The sequence below is a fragment of the Solanum pennellii genome, chromosome 3 (assembly GCF_001406875.1).
Source record: "Solanum pennellii chromosome 3, SPENNV200".
Taxonomy (NCBI): domain Eukaryota; kingdom Viridiplantae; phylum Streptophyta; class Magnoliopsida; order Solanales; family Solanaceae; genus Solanum; species Solanum pennellii.
In genome coordinates, this window is record NC_028639.1 from 60730680 (window position 1) to 60752571 (window position 21892).

General features: G+C 31.4%; 1 protein-coding gene across 2 annotated transcripts in view; it reads right to left on the bottom strand.

Moving 5' to 3' along the window:
- The window catches only part of LOC107014476 (proline transporter 2-like), a 13288-nt gene extending 12532 nt beyond the window's left edge, over positions 1-756 (bottom strand). Inside the window, exon 1 of one of the 2 annotated variants that reach the window (XM_015214401.1) lies at positions 535-756. In XM_015214401.1, coding sequence (XP_015069887.1) covers positions 535-625 — 91 coding nt within the window. In that variant the 5' untranslated portion in view covers positions 626-756. The remainder of the gene's footprint in view (positions 1-534) is intronic. The other variant, XM_015214403.2, reaches the window with a different exon arrangement.
- Between the last annotated feature and the right edge of the window lie 21136 nt (positions 757-21892).

Here is a 21892-nt window from a genome sequence, read left to right on the forward strand (position 1 = left end):
CCACCCACCACCACCACCCCAAATAAAAATTGTTTTTAAATAATATTTTCAATTTTATAAATTATTTTCTACTTTAGTAAAAATAAAAGATGTCTCTCAAATACATTTTTCATTCATAAATCAAACACAAAATCATTTTCGAAAAATATTTTCTACTCACCAACCAAATATGAGAAAATAAATCCAAAATCTACTTAATTTTCAGGAAAACGTTTTCTAGGAAAACATTTTTTATGGAAATATTTTCCTTCGTACCAAACACACCCTAAGATATTATCTATTTCCTCCCAATAATGAATTTAAGTTCTAGCCTATTGTCGGGTTCAAGTGAATCTATAGCTTTTGTTCAAAAGTTTTATATATATATAATAATAATAATAATAATAATAATAATAACTTTGTTAAATAAAGTATTTGATTGCAAACTCAATATTATTTGGAATGCCTTTAACTATAATTTTGAATCGACGTTATTAATTCGAAATACTTAAGTAGAAGAAAAGTTGAATATATACGAAATGATTAGAAATTAACCTTGGCCAATCTGATGAAGAGTTTTAGGAACTTCAACTTCAAAAGGAGGAGTGGTAATAACATGAGAAATCACCTCCTTCTCTTCTCCCATTTTATTTCTTGCCCAAATATTTGGAGAAATTTAAGCAAATTGATGGCGCTAGCTATTTCCTTCAACTGATGTCCTCTATATAAATTAAAATACAAATAATGGACTTAGCTCTATATATGCATTGCTGCATGTGACAATAGGAAAAGAATACAGGCCAATGACTATAAAGACAATGAGGACTACTTTAATAGTAACTTTTATTTCCACTTTTTGTCTCCCACTATTTTACTTGCTTATTGAACTTTTCGAATTATTCATAAAATAAATTGCAATATTCAAAAATATTACAGAAAATTATGTGATGTAGTGGTTTAGCCTCTCTTAATACTCTAATCTGTGGCATTTTTTAAAAGAACAAAAAACATAACGACACTGTGTATTTTTATAGCATATATATAAGATACACATATTTATTTATCTAAAAATTATATATTGGAATATTGATTCCCAGATTTTCCTAAAGAATATGTATATTCTATCTGTTTCTTTATAGATTACAATAATTATGTTATGTAAAGTAAATAAAGTAATGATACAATAATTTATTGCGGAAAATTTTGGCTCATAAAGGATAAAAAATTCGATAGACACCTCTGTATGATTTAACTCCATTTCATTAAACTCTGAGCTTTAAGAGAAGATTACAAACCTATGTAACCTAAGACATTATAAACTCTAATTGCTAGAAGTCAATAACCAAATAGATCGCCGATCCCACTACAAATTATGAATGCAGATTACAACTCTTGAAATCCTAAGGACTAACTCTAATTCCTAAACTCCGAACACAAGCCCCCCAAGTTTTATGTTTCCAAGTCTTTAAGTCACCCAACTTGAAGATTCTATTCCTACTCCAATATATACTTCACTGAATCTTGAAAGAATTAAAAATACAATTCGATAAAAATGCAATACAAGGACTTAAGAACTATAAAACATAATCCTATGAACCAGGTTCTTCAATCTTATTTCCTTGTGTTGGTTGCATTTCGTAATCAGAAATAACTCAAATATGAACTCCCTCTAATTTGATTGTATTCTGCTTGTACTACTCTATTTAATGCGCAAATTTCTTTGAAGAAAACTCTGCTTTATTTATAAACAAAAATATCTTTCCTTCTTCGACTCTAATTCACTTAAGTTATAACGGTTCCTTTTCCTTGTTTGACTTAGTCATCCTTTTTCTTGTGCGACTTGAACTACTTGTAGTGGTTCCTTTTTCTCATGGGACTTGGAGTACTTGAAACGGTTCCTTTTCCTCGTGGTTCCTTTTCTTATCTAGGGTCATGTTCTCGGTAAGCTTAAGTTGCATTATATCCTGTCTTATCATATCATCCAATAATTTTTTTTTATCTACATATTTCTTTCCTCGTATTCTCTATAACCAACCTCTTGCACCTTTTCATTCGTGCGCCTATGCATCTCATCTTTATATGTTCAAACCATTTCAGTTTCACTTTTCTCATCTTGTCCACCAAGGAGGCCACACACACCTTATCTTAGATATCCTCGATTCTGATCTTATCGCTCCTAGTATGATCACACTATCTCAACATTTCCATCTCCGCAACATGCATCTTCTGGACATGAGAGTTTTTGACTGGCCAACACAGAGTCTCATACAATAATGTTGATTTAACCACCACTCTATAAAACTTACCTTTGAGTTTCGATGGTACCTTCTTATCACACAAGGCTCCACTTCATTCACGCCGCACCAATCCAGTGAAGAGTTTGGAAGAAGTTCTAGATAGGAGTCCGACACCAAAACAGACACTTTTTGAACGCTAAACCTCAAAAGAGACCCTCTCTAAAAACACACACCAAAACATACAATTCACTCATTTATGGGTGAATTATAACTAACATCCCTTGACCCCGTCATCCCCGTTAACTCCCAATTCATCCAAAATAATAAAATTACACCAACTTTAAAGGTAGTTCGCGCACAAATGGGTGAACTACAATTCCTTTTATTTCTTCTTCACATGAATTATATCTCTTTCTTTCTCATGTGACTATATCTCTTTCTTCCTTTCGTGAATTATATCTTTTTTTCTTCACGTGAACTATATCTCTTCTTTTTTTTCACGTGAATATCTCTTTCTTCCTCACGTCCCGCTACAAGATGAATGAGTCACTAGATATTTCGTAGTTGAATAAACTTCTTCTCAATAATGCACATTGCACTGAGGCAACTCAAGTCCCAAAAGCTACGTTAGTTTGGCAGGTTCGAAAAAGTATTTTAGATTGTACCCCTTTTTTTTTAAAAGAAAAAGGTATTACTCTGATGTCCACTGAGAAAATGGGGGACCAATATTGTTACGTTCTAGTGAATTTGTGTCTAAATATATCTCAATGTCCTTTCTATCAAGCAGTACGGGTGTATAATAACTCAATCCATCAACAAATCAAATAAAAAAGATATTATTCATTTATAGCCATTACGGGTCTTTAATAATTTTATTAAAAAAGAATTAACAAATTATCAATTTAGTTTTGACTTTTTAATATTGAGTTATTTGATAAATCAATAACTTATCTAAGACTACTAATTTTTTATTTGCCCCTATATAATATCAATAACTGGTTTTTATTTTTGTCTTTTAGCCTTCAATTTATATTATTGTCCTAACTGTTTTATTTGTGTTATACTTGTATAGTTATTTTTATGTTAGTTACTATTATTTTTATTTTTATGAGCATTATATAAGTTACATTATTATCCGCATTAAATTATTAGAGAAGTCATATATTTATTACAAGTATTTTTTTTATTAGTTAAATCAAGAATTGAACCGTTAAAAGATAAAAAAATCATAAAAAATATACTACAAACATATTTAAAAATTAAAAATTGGTACATAAAAGTGATAAAACTGAATCAAAACCAATTGATGCATACTCCTATTAAGTAGTGGCAAGGCCAACATTTCTGTTAAGGTGTTAAACTTTTGAAAGGCGAATAAAAAAATAGATGTATGAATGCAACTGAAAAATACAATTAAATCATAAAAAAATATTTGTTATAGAACAAACAACATAGCATAAAAAATGAATAAAACAAATTGTTCGCAAAGCATAATAGAATATATTATTCGAATCACGCCTGAGGAATGAGGATAGTTGATATTGAAATTTTGAATATGTCAACAATTATCTCGTTAGAAATAATATTAGACATTTCTATTTAGACCACAAATTTTATTTTATTTTTTAAAAAAAAAGATAATTCAATTTGCAAAATATATTATGAAAGCATCAAAGAATTCATGTTAGCGGAAACGTGAAGTTAAAGAACAAGGAAGAACAACAATATTTAACGTGGTTCGGATTAAAATGATCCTACGTCCACCAAAGAACAACTGCACCAATATTTATTTAATTCTATAAAGAATACAAGTGAAATACTACAAGAGAGAGAACAAAAATGCCTTAGAAGGTGAGAAGACAAGTGAGAGGATGATTTGAAAATGACTTAAGAGTCACCTATTTATAGGGATAAATTCATCCTATTGATGTCATCCATGACATCACTATGTGTCAAAAATGTCAAGGTTAAGAATATAAAACCATTTTATGGTTTGCCTAAATTTTCACCTACCAAGATACTATCTTTGACTTTTATTTTGTACTAATTATCTTCCTACCAAATATTCATGTTAATTCATCTTCTATTTAGTTTGATTCCATAAGAACCAAACCAACTCTTTCGATCTCCACCTTGATTTGTGTTCCGAGCATTCGTATAAACAACTCCGGCCAAAACTTTTAAGCTTACAGGGCAATCCCGTTGTAAGAAACAAGAAGAACCAAACCTTTGTTGAACATACTAGCTCCACCTAGCAATTGTTCCCCCAGAGTTGCATCAGTTGATGCATACTCCCGCCAAGTCCTTGTAGTGTGCAAACTTGACAAGCGGGACTATTTTGGTCGACATGTGTGCAACGTTATCGTCTGTGATAACCTTCTCAACCTTGATAGCTCCCTCTTCTACGACATCTCGAATAAAATGGAATCTGATATCAATGAATAGCACTTGACTATCACATCTTAGAATTGGTTCAGGCTGAACCGAACTCAATTCTGCCACCAACCTCTCAACCAGATAGCTTTTTTCACTGCCTCCGCTGCTGCCATATATTCTGCCTCAGTTGTAGACAAAGCGACAATAGACTGTAATGTCGATTTCCAACTAACGGCACTGCCAACGAGAGTAAAGATGTATCCAGTTGTGGACCTCTTCGATCAAGATCCCCTGCAGAGTCAGAATCTACATATCCGAGAATCGAAATACCTTCACTTTTACGGAAAGTTAGACCAACATCAGGAGCTCCTTTGAGATATCTCAATATCCACTTGAGAGCTTCCTAGTGTCTTTTTCCTGGATTTGCCATGTACCTGCTTACCACACTTACAGATTGACCAATATCTGGACTTGTGCACACGATAGCATACATAATGCTACCAACTACGCTTGCATAAGGAACCTTTGACATATGCTCCACCTCATCCATTGACTGAGGCATTTGTAACTCTGAGATCTTGAAATGAGGAGCTAAAGGTGTACTTACAGGCTTGCTCATATGCATATTGAATCTCTCAAGAACTTTTTCGATGTACCTCTTTTGAGAAAGATGTACAACACCATTTTCTCTTGAAATCTCCATTCCAAGAATTTTCTTTGCAACTCCCAAATCCTTCATGTCAAATTTCTTGCTCAACAGTTTCTTTAAAATATTTATCTTTGTGATGTTGTTAGCAGCAATAAGCATATCATCAACATACAATAATAGATAAATCATAGAATTATCAGACATCTTCTTGTGATACACACAACTATCAAATGCACTCCTTAAAAATCCATGTGTAGTCATGAATGTATCAAATCTCTTGTACCACTGTCTAGGGGATTGCTTCAAACCATACAAAGACTTCTTCAGTTGGCATTAATGGTACTCTTTTCCTTCAACTAGAAAACCATCAGGCTGATCCATATAGATTGTCTCTTCTAGATCACCATGTAAGAAAGCAATTTAGACATCAAGTTGTTTAAGCTCTAAATCAAATTGTGCAACCAATGCTATTAGCACGCGAATTGAGCTATGTTTCACTACTGGAGAAAAGATCTCATTGTAGTCAATTCCCTCCTTCTGACTGAAACCCTTTGCAGCCAATCTCGCCTTGAACCTAGCATCTTCCACTTCTGGAATACCTTCTTTCTTTCTGTAGACCCATTTGCATCCAACTGTCCTCATCTCCCTTGGCCTTTTAACTAAGACCCATGTCTCAATTTTGTGAAGAAACTCCATCTCTTTCATCATGGCTAACTGCCATTGTGCAGCATCTTTGCTAGAAGTTGCTTCAACATACGAAGAGGGCTCAAGATCCTTAATCTCTTCTTCTGCAGCTACGAACGCATGTGCAATCAGATTTTCTTGCTCTATAAGATGTTCCAGTTTCCGTATCTGTCTTCTATCCTTTCCCTTTGCAATTGTGTATGGTTTATTAGAAGCAAGTTCTTCAAGATCTGCATCATTTGACTCATCAATTTGAGTCTCTTGATCTCGTTCTTTGGTAAGCTCCACTGCAGCTCCACCTGCTCGTTGTTCTCGTTTCTTGATAACTTCACAGAAACTTTACAAGGATCAAGTATAGAGGATTCATCAAAGGTAACATCTCTACTAACTACAAATTTGAGTAAAGACAAACACCATAATTTGTACCCTTTTACTCCATCTACATACCCTACAAATATGGCCTTTTTACCCCTTGGTTGAAGCTTTCCTTCATTAACATGATAATAAGCTGGACATCCAAATATTCGCAAGTATGAATAGTTCGAGGGTTCACCTGAACAGAACTTATTCGGAGTCTTAAAGTCAATCGCTCATGTTGGAGATCGGTTGACAATATGAGAAGCAGTATGAACTGATTCAGCCCTAAATACTTTGTACATCTTGGCTTGTAAGAGCATACAACGAGCCTTCTCATGAAAAGAGTTCTGTTCATTCTCTCGGAATCTCCATTCTGATGTGGTATGTGCCTGACCGTCTTATGTCTTGCGATCCCATGAACCTTGCAGAAATCATCAAACTTTTCACTGCAAAACTCCAAGCAATTGTCTGTGCGAAGATACTTAATTTTTCTCTCAATTTGATTTTCAACCAAAATCTTCCACTCTTTAAATGCTTCAAAAGCATCACTTTTCGCCTTTATGAAATGCACCCAAACCTTTCGTGAAAAATCATCAATGAATGTGAGAAGATACCTCTTTTCTCCCTTCGATGGAAGCTTAGAGGGACCCCAAAAATCTGAATGGATGTAGTCTAGCACCCCTCCCGTCTTGTGCTTGCTAGTGCTGAAGCTGACCTTTTTCTGCTTTCCTAAGACGCAGTGTTCATCCCATAATTTTGCCTTGTCATCATTAGATAACTGCACTATAGATGCATTTACTGAGCCAATAATGGTGCTTCCTGCAAGTGTGTAAAGGCCATCCTCCAGCTTGGCCTTCAACATGACAAAAGTTCCTTTAGTCACTTTCATAGTTTTACCTTCACTCATGTACTTATAGCCTTGTTTATCTAAAGTACCCAGGGAGATTAGATTCTTCTTCAGATTAGGAACATGACGGACTTCTGTAATAGTCCTCATGATTTCATCATGGCAGCGAACACGAACTGAACCAATGCCAACTATTTTACAAGTTGCATTACTGCCCATTAATACAGTTCCTCTGCTTATTTCATAGCTGCTGAACCAATCTTTTCAGAATGTCATATGCAGAGTACAACTAGAGTCTAAGACCTATTTGTTGTCATAGACTCACTATTGCATGATGTTGTTAGTACATAATTATCATCATTATCATGTACTTGATCAACAATTCACTCGCCTTTTCTTTGGACTTCGACATAGGACAATCTCGTTCAAAGTGCCCCTTCTTTTGACAGCCCCAACACTCCGCGTTCTTTTTGTTCACACGCGACTTTGATCTATACTTCGATTTTCTCCTTCCCTGTTGGCTAGTATGACCTCTTACAAAGAGTCCACTAGTTTCGTCACTTTTTTCTCCTTCAAAATGCATTCGCACATCACAAGAGTTAAGTTCTTGCCGCACTTGCTCAAGTTTGATAGGTTGTTTGCTATACATCATTGAATTCTCAATATCACGATATTTTGAAGTCAACAAAAATAACGAAGAACATGCAAGCGTCTCCTCGTCCTTTTTAATTTCAGCAGGTTGTAAGTCCATCACAAGTTTATTGAACGCATCTAGATGGTCTTGCAACAAAGTACCTGAATCCATCTTAAATGTATGAAGACGCCGTTGTAACAACATCCTTGTTGTCACTGACTGGTCCTGGTAAAGCCATTCCAGCTTTTCTCATAAATCTTTGGCCGTCTCTTCGGTACTTGTACTCACTTCACAAAGTACGTTAGGTGCAAGGGACAGTTGAATTGCACTCAATGCATCTCCTTCAATCTTTTCCTTGTCGGAATCCTAGATCTTATCGGGGTACTTTCCGTCAATAGCATGGATTAAACCTTCCCTCCGCAGTAACGCCATCATCTGGATTTTTCAGATATTGAAGTTGTTGCGTCCACTAAATCTATCAATTTCGAACTTCATGGAACTCATCTTTACTTGTTCTTCCTTTTCTACTACAATGTATTTGGAACTACAGACACCAAAGTAATTCTTTTCTGATGTGGAAGCTCAGACTGTGCTGCAACTACAGATTATACCCAGACAGAATCTTGGCTCTTATACCAATTGTTAGCGAAAACGTGAAGTTAAAGAACAAGGAAGAACAATAATATTTAACGTGGTTCGGATCAAAATGATCCTACGTCCACCAAAGAACAACTGCACCAATATTTATTTCACTCTATAAAGAATACAAGTGAAATACTACAAGAGAGAGAACAAAAATGTCTTAGAAGGTGAGAAGGCAAGTGAGAGGATGATTTGAAAATGAATTAAGAGTCAACTATTTATAGGGATAGATTCATCCTATTGATGTCATCCATGACATCACTATGTGTCAAAAATGTCAAGGTTAAGAATATGAAATCATTTTATGGTTTGCCTAAATTTTCACCTACCAAGATACTATCTTTGACTTTTATTTTGTACTAATTATCTTCCTACCAAATATTCATGTTAATTCATCTTCCATTTAGTTTGATTCCATTAGAACCAAATCAACTCTTTCAATTCATTATCCTTGATAAAATTTAATATAAAACTTAAATTATTCGACATTTAAGAAAAATATTTCCATGTTGAAACTTCAAATCGAATATCTAGTTACTCAATCTAATTAGAAAAATAATTACAGGACAAAAATCATGACACAAAAAAGACGTAAAATTATCAAGGCCACTATGTAATTATCATCAAAATAATCACAAACAATGATTTTTAAAGAAGTGTCTTTACTTTGCATCTAATTTTTATGATGCCTATAAATGATCAATATTTTAAAGAGAAAAAAAATAAAATAATTCTCTTTAGGGTGTACATGATAAATTATTTTTTTATTTTAAATAATATATAACTTATATAACATAATTTTTCAATAAAAAGTATTGGATAACGATATTACATCTCAAGAATTGATTTTATAGTCTAACAATTTATCCAAAAACTTTTATGTTTTTTTACAATAGAATTTATATAAGACATTACAGAGCAATAGTGTAGCGAAAGTATAGTGTAATCGACATACCTCCAGCCATTGTTAGCTATATAGTCGGAGTCTACAATTCTTCTTTTTTTCAAAGATCTTCTAAGCACTCAAAATCTCACTCTTAGATGGTATGGAGTTTTTAGAAGTAATGTCCTTAGGGACCTTTGAACCAAATGACATATTTATAAGCGTGCTTCCATCAAGAACGGTTAAGAGGTCATGGGAAGTTACCTACCACTAGAGTAGTAGGATAGTAGGTTCATGTAGTGGGAGAATGGGTAGTTATTTACCTTTCCATTAGTGGAATAATGGGTCCATGAAAGTGGGATAATGGACCTATGTAATACGGACCATATCAGCATTAACAAAAATGTTAATATTCTCCCACTTGGTCTGTATATTCTAATCCCATTAACGAAATATGATACACGAATCATGGTGATAGTTTCTCTTGCAGCGAGTAGTATCTTCCATGTATCACAATGCACTATATCTCTAATTTTTAGCCCATATAATGAATAAACTAAATATTTATTCAAGGTCCATACTTTAGCGACATTTCTGAAAATAAAACTGAATGTGCACACAGTTAACGAGAAATATCATATAAAATAGAGTTTCGTAAACATTCATCGTTACAACGAAATTTTACATAGTAGGACTAAGTCCCATTGTGACTACATGATCCTTAAATTTTTGTGGTGACATGCTTTTAGTTAAAGGATCAGCTAACGTTACTTCAGTGCTAACGTGTTCAATGATCACTTTCTTGTCTTTAACACGTTCTGTTATGGCTAGATATTTGATGTTGATATGCTTGCTTCGACTGCCACTATTATTATTCTTAGCCATAACGACACAACTGAATTGTCACAATATACCCTTAATGGCTTAGATATAGAGTCAACAATTCTAAGTCCAGAAATAAAACTCTTTAACCATACACACATGTGAGGTTGCCTCAAAACAAGAAACGAACTCAACATCCATAGTGGAAGTAGAAACTAGAGTCTGTTTGGAACTTCTCCAAGATATAGATCCACCGACTAACACAAATATGTATCCTGAAGTTGATTTTCGTGAATCAACACAGACAACAAAGTCTGAATTAGAGTAGCAAATGAATTCCAAGTCATTTGATTGTTTGTACGTAAGCATGTAGTCTTTTGTTCCTTGAAGATATCTTAAGACTTTCTTTGCAGCTCTCCAGTGGTCAAGACTTGGATTACTTTGATATCTTCCTAACATTCCAACAACAAATGATATGTCAGTTCTTGTACAAACCTGAGCATACATCAAGCTTCCGACAGCAGAAGCATAAATAATGTCCTTCATTTGTTCCCTTTCAAGATCGTTCTTCGGGCACTGATTCAAATTGAACTTGTCACCCTTCATAATAGAAACTACACTTGATGAACAATCTTTTATTTGGAACCTCTCTAGAATTTTATTGATATAGGATTCTTGAGATAAACCTAAGGTACCTTGATGTCTATTTCGATAAATTTTAATACCAATAACATAAGATACATCACCCATGTTTACATATCAAAACTTTTAGAGAGAAATTGTTTCACCTCATGTATCATTCCCTTATCATTGGATGCCAGTATGATATCATCCACATATAAAACTAAGAAACATATTTTACTTCCACTGATCTTATGATATATACATTGATCCATAATATTCTCAACAAAGTCGAATGAAGAGATAACATTATGAAATTTCAAATACCATTGATGGGAAGCTTGTTTTAGTCCATATATGGATTTATTTAACTTGCATATCAAGTGCTCACCATTACTAGAGGAGAATCCTTCAGGTTGTTTCATATAAACCTCTTCCTCTAGATCACCGTTGAGAAATGCGGTTTTTACATCCATCTATTGGCGATTCTAAGTCAAAGTGTGCTACTAATGTCAATATTATGCACAAGAAATTCTTTGTATACACACAGGAGAAAATGTCTATGTGTAATCAATTCCTTCCTTTTGAGTGAATTCTTTAGCAACGAGCCTTGTTTTATATCTTTCTATGTTGCCTGATAAGTCTACTTTAGTCTTAAAGACCTATTTACATCCAATGGTTTTAACCGATTAGGCAAATCGACAAGATCCCAAACCTTGTTACTTTTCATAGAATTCATTTCTTCTTTCATGACATTGTACCATAATTAAGACTCTTCAGAATTCATGGCTTGTGAAAAAGACTCAGGATCAGTTTCAACTCTAATGTCAGATTCTTGCAAATATACAACAAAGTCACTAGGAATTGCTGATTTTATTTCTCTAGTAAATCTTCTCAATGTTGCACCAATATTTTCCTGTGGATCATGTTGTTCAACTAGTTGTTCAGTAATTCAGAAATTACTTGAACAACTTGATTTGTATACACGTTTTCAGCAGTTTGTGAAATCTCATTGATTGGTTGCTCAACATCCAAGTGAACTTGAGAGGTATTAATTATGTACAACAATCAATTTTTGACTTGAAGTGAAAGGTTGATCTCTTATAGAAATTGTATTCTAAAATTGATCACTCCCACTAGTAAGTCATTTTCAAGAAATTTTGCATTTCTTGATTCCACAATCCTAATACTGTTAGATGGACAATATAATTTGTATCCTTTAGACCTTTCGGCATATCCAATGAAATATCCACTAATAGTCATAGGATTCAGTTTCTTTTCTTGCAGGTTGTAAATTCTAACTTCAGACGGGCATCCCCATACATATATATGTGTCAAACTAGGTTTCTAACCTTTGAATATGTAACACCTCGTAGTTTTCAGTCAGTTCTTGATTCTTTTATCATAATTTAACCTAGGGTTTCTAGAACTTCATGAATTTACTAACTATATGTTCCAAATCAGATTTTAAAGTTATTATTCAGTTTATCGCATGAATTTCAGAACCCTAGCTTTGTATTTCTTTAGTCCTTGAATTACATATGCTAGGTCAGATATTTCAGCTATTCAGTTATACATGCCTCAATTTTTATTGCATCATTATCAGATTGAATGTTGTATTCTCAGTTTGTATGTTCAGTTTTAAGCTATCCGGTATTTACGTGAACTCATAATCAGTTAATTACATAATTCAATGGGAGTAGCATAATATCGAGTTGAACTAGGGTTCAGCGTAACCAAATAGTGTCAGAACTACTAGCCAAGTAGGTTGTAAGTCCCCTCTGTGGGCAATCAGTTTAGTGATCACGCCAACATGCCTTTATATCTCTGGCAGGGTATATTGGGTCCTCTCGATGGAGCGTATACAACAGACTCCACATTTAGCTCATGTGGTTTTATTGTCGGTTATTAATAGCTCCCATAGTTCAGTAAGACTCTCTTGCATTAACCATTTATCAGTATACTCAGTATTCAGTTTCAGCATGTTATAATTTGGTCATTGCGTCCAGTTAGCCAAAATTCAGCATTATGTTCAGATTGTTATGCTTGCTTTGTGCTTGTTCAATTATGTTTTATTTCATCTTTATTCCATCCTACATGCTCAGTACCTTTCAAGTACTAATGCATACGTGCGCTACATCTTCTCGTGATGTAGGTTCAGTTTCTCATCATCTAGATCACACATAGATCGATTTCTGATCTTCAGTTCAGCAGATTCAGTGGTGAGTCCCCATTCTCCGAGGACAATAGCCATGAGTTGTTTTCAGTCTTTTAATCATGTAGTTTCAGTTTTTGCTAGACTTAGCTGGGCTTGTTCCAGTATTTCTAGTCCAATTTAGAGGCTATTTTTAGTCATAGTTAGTTTCAACTTATTATTGAGTTAATATTTCCTTTGTATTAAACTCATTGTTTTCAAATATTTCAGTTATAGAATATAGGTATTCCCCCTCTTTTGAGTTTTAATTATCATTTAGCTTCCGCAACAACTTATATTCTTTAGTATGCTCATGATCGTGCCAGCAGGGTTAGCTTGGGATCACTTGTGTTTCTAAGTTCCGTATCCGCGTCTCGGGGGTAGCTCGGGGCATGACAGAATAACTCAAAAGACATCTTTAGAACAACCTTGGTTGGAATTCAGTTTAATCTATACGCTGTTGTCTTAAAAGATTCAATCCATAAGGACTTAAGTAGCTTAGATCTACTTAACATACTACGCACCATGTCCAATAATGTTTGGTTTCTTCTTTCTGCTACACCATTTTGATCCGGAGAACCAGGCATGGTATATTGGCAACAATCCCATTTTGTTGAAGAAACTTCGCAAACAGACCTTGTGCTTGTCCATCTTCTGAATATCTACCGTAATACTCACCACCTCTATCAGTTCTCACAATCTTAATTTGTTTTTCACATTGTTTCTCCTCTTCAACCTTGAAAACTTTAAAGGCTTCTAATGCTTCGCTCTTATTATGAAGCATGTAGAGATACATATATCGTGAGTAATCATCTATAAAGGTGATAAAGTATTTCTGACCATATGCGTCCATGTTTGGATAACAAATATCTGAATGTATGATTTCTAATACAATTGAACTCCTCTTGGCACCTTTCTTTGACTTGTTTGTCTGCTTGTCTTTTATGCAATCCGTACAAGTATCAAAATCAGTAAAAATTAAAGTACTAAGTACTTCATAATTTACTAATCTCTTAATTCTATCGATAGAGATATGTCCTAATCTCTGATGCCATAAGATAGAGGAATCTTCATTTATAACACATCGTTTAGTGTCAATTTGTACATGAATAACAGTATGAGTGGAATCATTTTGTAAATTAAGAGAGAAAAGACCATCAGACAATATACCATGTCAAACAAGTTTAGATTTAATAAAACACTTTGGAATCACCTTCTAGAAAGAAGGAATATCCTAAAGGTACAAGTCTTGATACTGAAATTAAAAACCTAGAAAAATTAGAAACATAAAAAGTCTTTTTAACTCTAAAATAAAATCACTACTAAAAACTAAATTGCAAGTCACAATAGCTTCCAAATGCGACTGCATCTTGTTTCCATAATAGATGCTTCGCTCAGCTCCCACTGGCTTTCGCATGTTACTTAAATCATGTAAGGAATTCGTATTATGGATTGTAGAAGCACAATTTATCCACCACGTGTTATGATTAACATCAATCATATTAGCTTCATAAGAGATATATAAGTACCTTTCCTAATAAGTCATTGTTGAAACTTGACATAATCCTGCCTTATGTGCCCCTTCTTTCTACAGAAGCGACACTTGGCTTCTTTTTTTATGCCAATTTCAAATGGTGTATTTCCTTTAAACCTCTTGTTGGCTTGATTGGTCTTCTTTCCTTGAGTAGGCATGAATGCACTTTCTCTTGTTTCCATCAGTAGTTGACCTTCCTCTTGAACACACATGGCCATGAGTTCATTAAATAGACCATTTATCTTTATATGTGTTATAAGAGATCTTAAAGGGCCCATACTGTGCAGGTAGAGTATTCAAGATATAGTGCACAAGAAAAGTTTCAAACATTTTGACCTCAAGAATCTTTAGTTGAGCCGCTATGTCTCGCATTTTCATAATGCGCTCACGCACATTTCTCACACTAGTGAGCCTCATTGATGAGAATTTTATAATTAAGGTGCTCGCAAGTGCCTTATCTAAAGTCTCTAACTGTTCATCAATAGCCTTCAGTAATGCTTTGACATTGTTATGCTCTTCGACAGAACCATGAATACCAGCATAAATTTTGGTCTTAATGAACATAACACTCAAACGGTTAGAGCGTTTCGATTGTTCGTGAAGAAAAATATCATCTTGTGTGCTGATTTCATTAATAGGTGGCTCGTCTTTGTTGATAGCGTAATCAATATCTATACACCATAAGTTAAGGAGAATTCTCTCCTTCCAAATCTTATAGTTCTCACCATTCAGTTCGGAAATATTACAGATATCATAGAAATTTGCATGTTTCATAACTATAAAAAAATATAAATACATATTTAACATAAATTTGAGGCAAGTAATATAAAATTGAATCTACTGACATAAATATTGTCTGTGGGCTAAATTTTTAATTTAATCAGATTCATATTTAAGATAAAATTATCGATTTAATAGCATGATATTCTATCTTTATGACAAAACTATTAAACTCTCATTCATAATTCCTATGGGTAATTATGAAAAGTATTTAATATTTCATCTTAATTAATTATGCAACTAATAATAAAGAAATTAAGTTATCATATCATGCTTAATTAATTAAAATTTATAATGTCTAAAAAAATTCTTTATGTGATCCTTAACTTTAAAATTTTATTCAATTAAAGATGTTGTGGCTAAATTTTAATCAAATAAATTCTAGATCACTTAGACATTATTTCTTTAAGTGATCCAAAATACAATATATAATATCATTTCATTAAGATTGATGTGGCTAAATCTTAATCAAATAAAATTATATGAATCACTATTAACTCAACATCATATACAATATTTATTGTTAAACATTATGCAACAAAACAACAATTTCTTTGTCTTTTATTATTAGAAAATGTTTTCAAAAATTTTAAAACAATCTGAATTTTTAAGAACCATTTTAAGCGATTTTAGAGAATTTCGAAAACTAACAAAGCAGAGGAAATTCAATTACTCTGATACCAAATGTAAGATATTACAGAGCAATGACGTAGCGGAAATATAGTGTGATCGATATACCAAGTCATTGTTAGTGATATAGTCAGAGTCTACAATTCTTCTTTTCTTCAAAGATCTTCTAAGCACTCAAAACCTCACTCTTAAATGGTATGGAGTTTTTAGAAGTAATGTCCTTAGTGATCTTTGAATCAAATGACATATTTATAATCGTGTTTCCATCAAGAACAGTTAAGAGGTCATGGAAGTTACCAACCACTAGATTAGTAGGATAGTGGATCCATGTAGTGAGATAATGGATAGTTAACTACCTTTCCATTAGTGAGATAATTGGTAGTTAACTACCTACCCGTTAGTGGGATAATGGGTCCATAAAAGTAGGATAATGAACCATGTAATACGGATCATATCATCATTAACAAATATGCTAACATTTTACTTTTACACATAATTAATTTTAAACTGAAAACAATATTTATTTATTCATTTTGTAAGTGTCCCAAAAATCTTAATTCCTCTTAAATATTATAAGGCGTGAATTCATTTCATATTTCATAATTATCTAAAGCAATTAAAAAAGAGGTACTCTATATTTTAAATATAATAATAATAATAATAATAATAATAATAATAATAATAATAATAATATCATGGGTTAAATCTCTCCAAAGTGGCACTCCAAAGCTAGAATGAAGTGGACAAGCAGTATTGTTCACTTTTAATTTTTAGTATGTATCCTGGTATAACCAAGAAATTTCACAAAATCACACAAAACTGATATTTGATATGGAAACCTATTATAATTGATTCGATATGATTTTAATTAAAAAAGTAATATCGAACTAAATTAATCTAAAATTGTGTATACAATTTATAAAAATATATTTTGTAATATAATTTTTAAATACTACTTAAACTTTTTTCATAGTATTTATTTTTAACATATTAATTCAAGCATCAAATTGATTTTTGAATAGTCCAATATAACTTCTAAATATTAGTTTGTTTCTGTTATTGTTTTCTCGAAATACTTTATGTTAGCCCTCGAGCCTATACCCTACACATGACCGACAATCGGAGATCATTGCTAGACCCAAGCAAACTCTTGGTCTGGCTAACTATGATTTACATAACTATATGGATAAACAAAAATTTTAATAGATGAACACTTAAATCATTTAAAGAGAACTCTAAAATATTGTCTGAAAATACTTGACATAAATGATAAGTTTCAATAAAATGTTTGATAAAATATATTGGGAAGTGGCTAACTCTGTCTCTCCATGAAGCCTCTAAAATATTGTGGAACAAGACATACAACACCTCAAAAGAAAGCAATACTAAAATTAAATAATCAACTAGACCGAAAGCAAGAAGGTCTTACCAAAAGTTGTTGAAAAGTGGAGTGATCTAAGTGGAATACATGTTGATGATCTTGAAGACGTGTATCAGCATTATGAGACGATATATATTGAATAACATCAGTACACTGAATATACAATATGTAATATGACTGAATAAAATAAAACTGAACTGATGACGAAATATAACTCAAGCGAGACAAGATATGAACAAGTAGTGAAAACCATTTGTACCTTTACAAAAGATATGCAATGATAAAGTTTACTCTGTTGGGGGGTTTTTCTAATCGACAACTATCACTATGAATCTAGAGATGATATAATGTTACATCCACGTTGTCGGAGTCATCCCATACTTTGTCACACTATATGATCATACAAACTATAACTATAAATACATCTAATATTACAAAAAGTAGTTAGTAATTGCCCGAAAGTCGGTACGATCCTATCTTGTACTAACTATGTAGTTCATGAGACTTTGAATTAAAAATAAACTCTTACTCAATTTGATGCTGGATACAACTTCCAAAATAATCAATATCACTGTGCTCAATAATCTTCTTTTAGAGAACTTATACCTTTACTTTACTGAAATGTTTTTTAGAAAAGGAATCAATTATCCTCTTTTGAGTAATTTCCCTATATAGTCACCCATATTTTAGAAATTATCAAGGAATATCACTTATTTTGTTTTAGGACTACAATATCACCTAACTTTATCTATTTTTCTCAAAATATATTTGACACAGAAAAAAGATTATCTCTCTCCTACTAAGATGCCATGTCACATTATTCATTTTTTTATTATTAAATTTTTTTTAATTTTTTTTTGGACAACCCATATATTATATTAATAAAAAAAATTACATAAGGAAGTATATATAAGCTCCTCCGATTCTTTAAGAAAATATGTGGCTTCCTCTGGTTCTTCAAGGAATAAATTAACGAATTTGCATAAGGAACTGTCTCCTAGGTCGCTATATACCTTTGATGTCAACCAAAGAAATTGCTACGAGCTAAAATTGAAGTTTTCTTTTGATTCTTTTATTTTTGAAGTGTAAATTGTGAAATAATTTGAATACTTACCATGATAATTGAGTAATTTTCTTAAAATTTAGGGGGTTTTGCTTGCTTATTTTTGAATCAGATATTTCTATTGTTTGACTCTACCTAAGCTTTGAACAAATATTTATAGTTTGTGTAAAAATATTTTTTTTTACTATGAACAAGAAACATTTAATTTTTTTATCGTGAACAAGCAACAAATGTTTAGAGTTTGTGGAAAAATTAATGTTCCTAATATCTATTTTATCTCTATATATCCAACTATATTTATTGTCTTCTTCATCAGTATCAAGGAACTAGTTTAATTTTTTTCTCGATAACAAGACTAAATTCTTATAAGGATATAACGGTAAATACTAGTCAATGAAATATAGGATAAAGATTTTCGCTGTAAAATTGAAGTAACTAGATTTTCATAGAGAATGGATTAATGCTCTCTTATAGATACATTAAATAAACTGGCATTTAAAGAATTATAAAACTATTATTAATAAACTAAAAATGTGACATGACATTCTAGTAGGAGAGAGATAATGTATTTTTTATGTCAAGTATATTTTGAGGAAAATAGACAAAGTTGAGTGACATTATAGTCCTAAAACAAACATAAGTGATATTCCTAAATAATTTCCCAAACATGGGTGACTATCAGGAAAAATACTCTGCTCTTTCCTCTCAGTTGTCAAATAATACATTTTTAAAAATAAAAATACATATGAAATCACCTATGTCCTTTTAAAGACCCTTTTCAAATTATGCATTTGGAAACAATGTTCATGGCTTACTTTTCAAAGTCCGAAATTAATGTATAGGCAAAACTCCAATAGAGAACTTTTAAAATATGACTTTTAGAAGAAAAAAATTGAGTCAATTTCCTGAATGGTCACTCATGTTTAGTGTATTGCCTTAAAATATCATTTATGTTTCATTTAGGATCAAAATATCACTCAACTATCACTATTTTCCTCTAAATATATTTAACACTTCAAAAGCCCCACTCTCTCCTAGTTGGCATGTCATGCCATTAAACTCTTTTTAATAATAGACTAATTTAATTCATTAAACTTATTTAACTAAAATAATGATCACAATATTTTTTTAAAAGATTTATTAGTTTATTAAGAATAAATTTCCATACTTGAGAATCTTTTATCATAATTAAACTTCTTCTTTTTTATGTTTTGAAGAATAAGTTTTTAAAACTTACTATAATATCATCAATTTTGAATACTTATAAACACATAAATTCAAAAAAATTATTGATATACAAATCACTGCTAACTCACATCAATTAATCATAAATTGTATAATGAATCAATAATATTAAAGGCCAATTAACTATTACAATAATATTAAATTTGTATTTTGAAATTAATGCTTACAATTGTTTTTTTCTAAAAAAAATAAAAAAGTGAAAAATATTATATTTTTTATCCAAAAAACAATACTAAATACCTCAAAAGTCTCCTTCTATTCTAGTTGATACGTCATGTCAATAAATTATTATTTTAAAAAATAATAGACCTATTTAATTCATAAAATGTATGTCTCTACAAAACAAGTATACAAATTACATGAGAATTTATGAAGATTATATAAAAAAAAAATTGAAAAAATCTAATTTCTTTATATATTTTTACCAAACAAAATTCAATAAGAAAACCTTTGTGTGCAATTATTACCTGGTAATTTTTAAAATTTCTAAATAAATTGTTTGAAAATTTTAAGCAATTTTTTTTCATAAAAATATTCAAATAAATTTGTAAGGTTGACAAAAAGGTGGGTATGAAAGAGAAAATTATTATTGAACTTTTTTAAAATTTAATTTAATTTTATTCTTTTATTCTATATTATATTATATTTTAACTTCTTATTCAATTAACTACCAATATATATTCTTTATGAAATACAAGTAATAATTAATTGAATTGCCTATTTAATGCAATAATATACATATATGAGATTAATATGCTAACAAATAAAGATCAAACTTTTTTTTTCTAATATAATTATTCACTTTCTATTTTATTTTTAAAAAAAATATTGTAAGTATATATGGATTTCAAAATCCAATTAATTTACCTTTATATATTATGATCTGTTATATAATATATGATTAATTGATGTAAATTGACATTCATAAGTGATTTATATATCAATTTTTTTTAATATATATGTTTATAATTATTCAAATTTGATGACATTATGGTAACTTTAAAAAAACTATTCTTCATCACATAAAAAAAATTAATTATGATAAAAGATTAAGTATGAAAAACTATTTTTAATAAACTAATATATCAATTTTAAAAATAATATGATCATTATTTCAATTAAATGGTTTAATGAATTAAATTAGTTTATTATTTAAAAAAAAAGACTTTAATGACGTGTCATGTCAACTAAGAGAGAGTGAGACTTTTGGAGTGTCAAATATATTTGGAGGAAAATAGTGATTGTTGAGTGATATTTTGGTCCTAAATGAAACATAAATGATATCTCGAGACAATTGCTTAAACTTGGATGATCATTTAGGTAATTGACTCAAAAAAATCTCAATAAAAATAGGTTCATATGAAAGTGCAAGCATGAACATCTCACGAATCTCAATGCATAAAATGTTGTAATTCATAATCAAGAAATTAAAATACGGAATAAGATCACAATTCGTATCTAGAATATCATGAAAACTTTAGGTAGAATAATGAATTGAACTCTTACTGACTGTAATTAGATGTAGGGCATGAGGACAAACATCCATTACTATGATTATTCTTACATGAAAAAACAAAGATCTTGATGAAACTTAAAGAATGCTTGAAAAATCTACCTTTCTTTTCTTGGATCCTTAATTACTCTAAGACGTTAATATGATCAATTAATATTGTTTAAAACCTTATTGAAGTGTAAAATGCTGGGCTTGAAAGGGTAAGAAAAGATTGAACTATCCTTCCTAAAAGTCCGTCGAAAATATTTCACGGGACCATCTACAGTTTGTGATTTGATCTATAGGCCGATGATCCCATCCATGGAATTCATATTGAAATTTTAAACTCAGAAGTTCATTCTAGGGGCTCAAACTACAACCCGTGAAAGTTTCTACAATTCATAGATGGGTTCGTAGGAAATAAACCCAGAATGAATAGTTTCAATCTTTCTACAGAGTGAACAGTAAGGGTCGTAGAGACAAAATGGTTTTTGGGGGTGTAAAAATTGATTTTGCAAAATCAGAGTTAAAAAAATGATATAAATAAGTCTTTTTTTAACATGACATAAATGAGTTAAAATTTTAATGAATGACATAAACGATTCTTTTTTAAAAGTTTGATGACATATTTAAGTTTTTTCATCAATATGTGCTTAAAATACTTATGATTGCAAAATAACATATTTTAAGTTGACCCAGACTTGTTAAGTCACAACGTTTCTAGAATGGTTGCAAACATAAATTATCATCGAAAAAAAAGAAAAAAAATTGATGCAAACATTTGGAAAAGATTAACTCTTTTTTTCCTTTGATCTTTTCCAATCAGAATGATATTTTAAAAG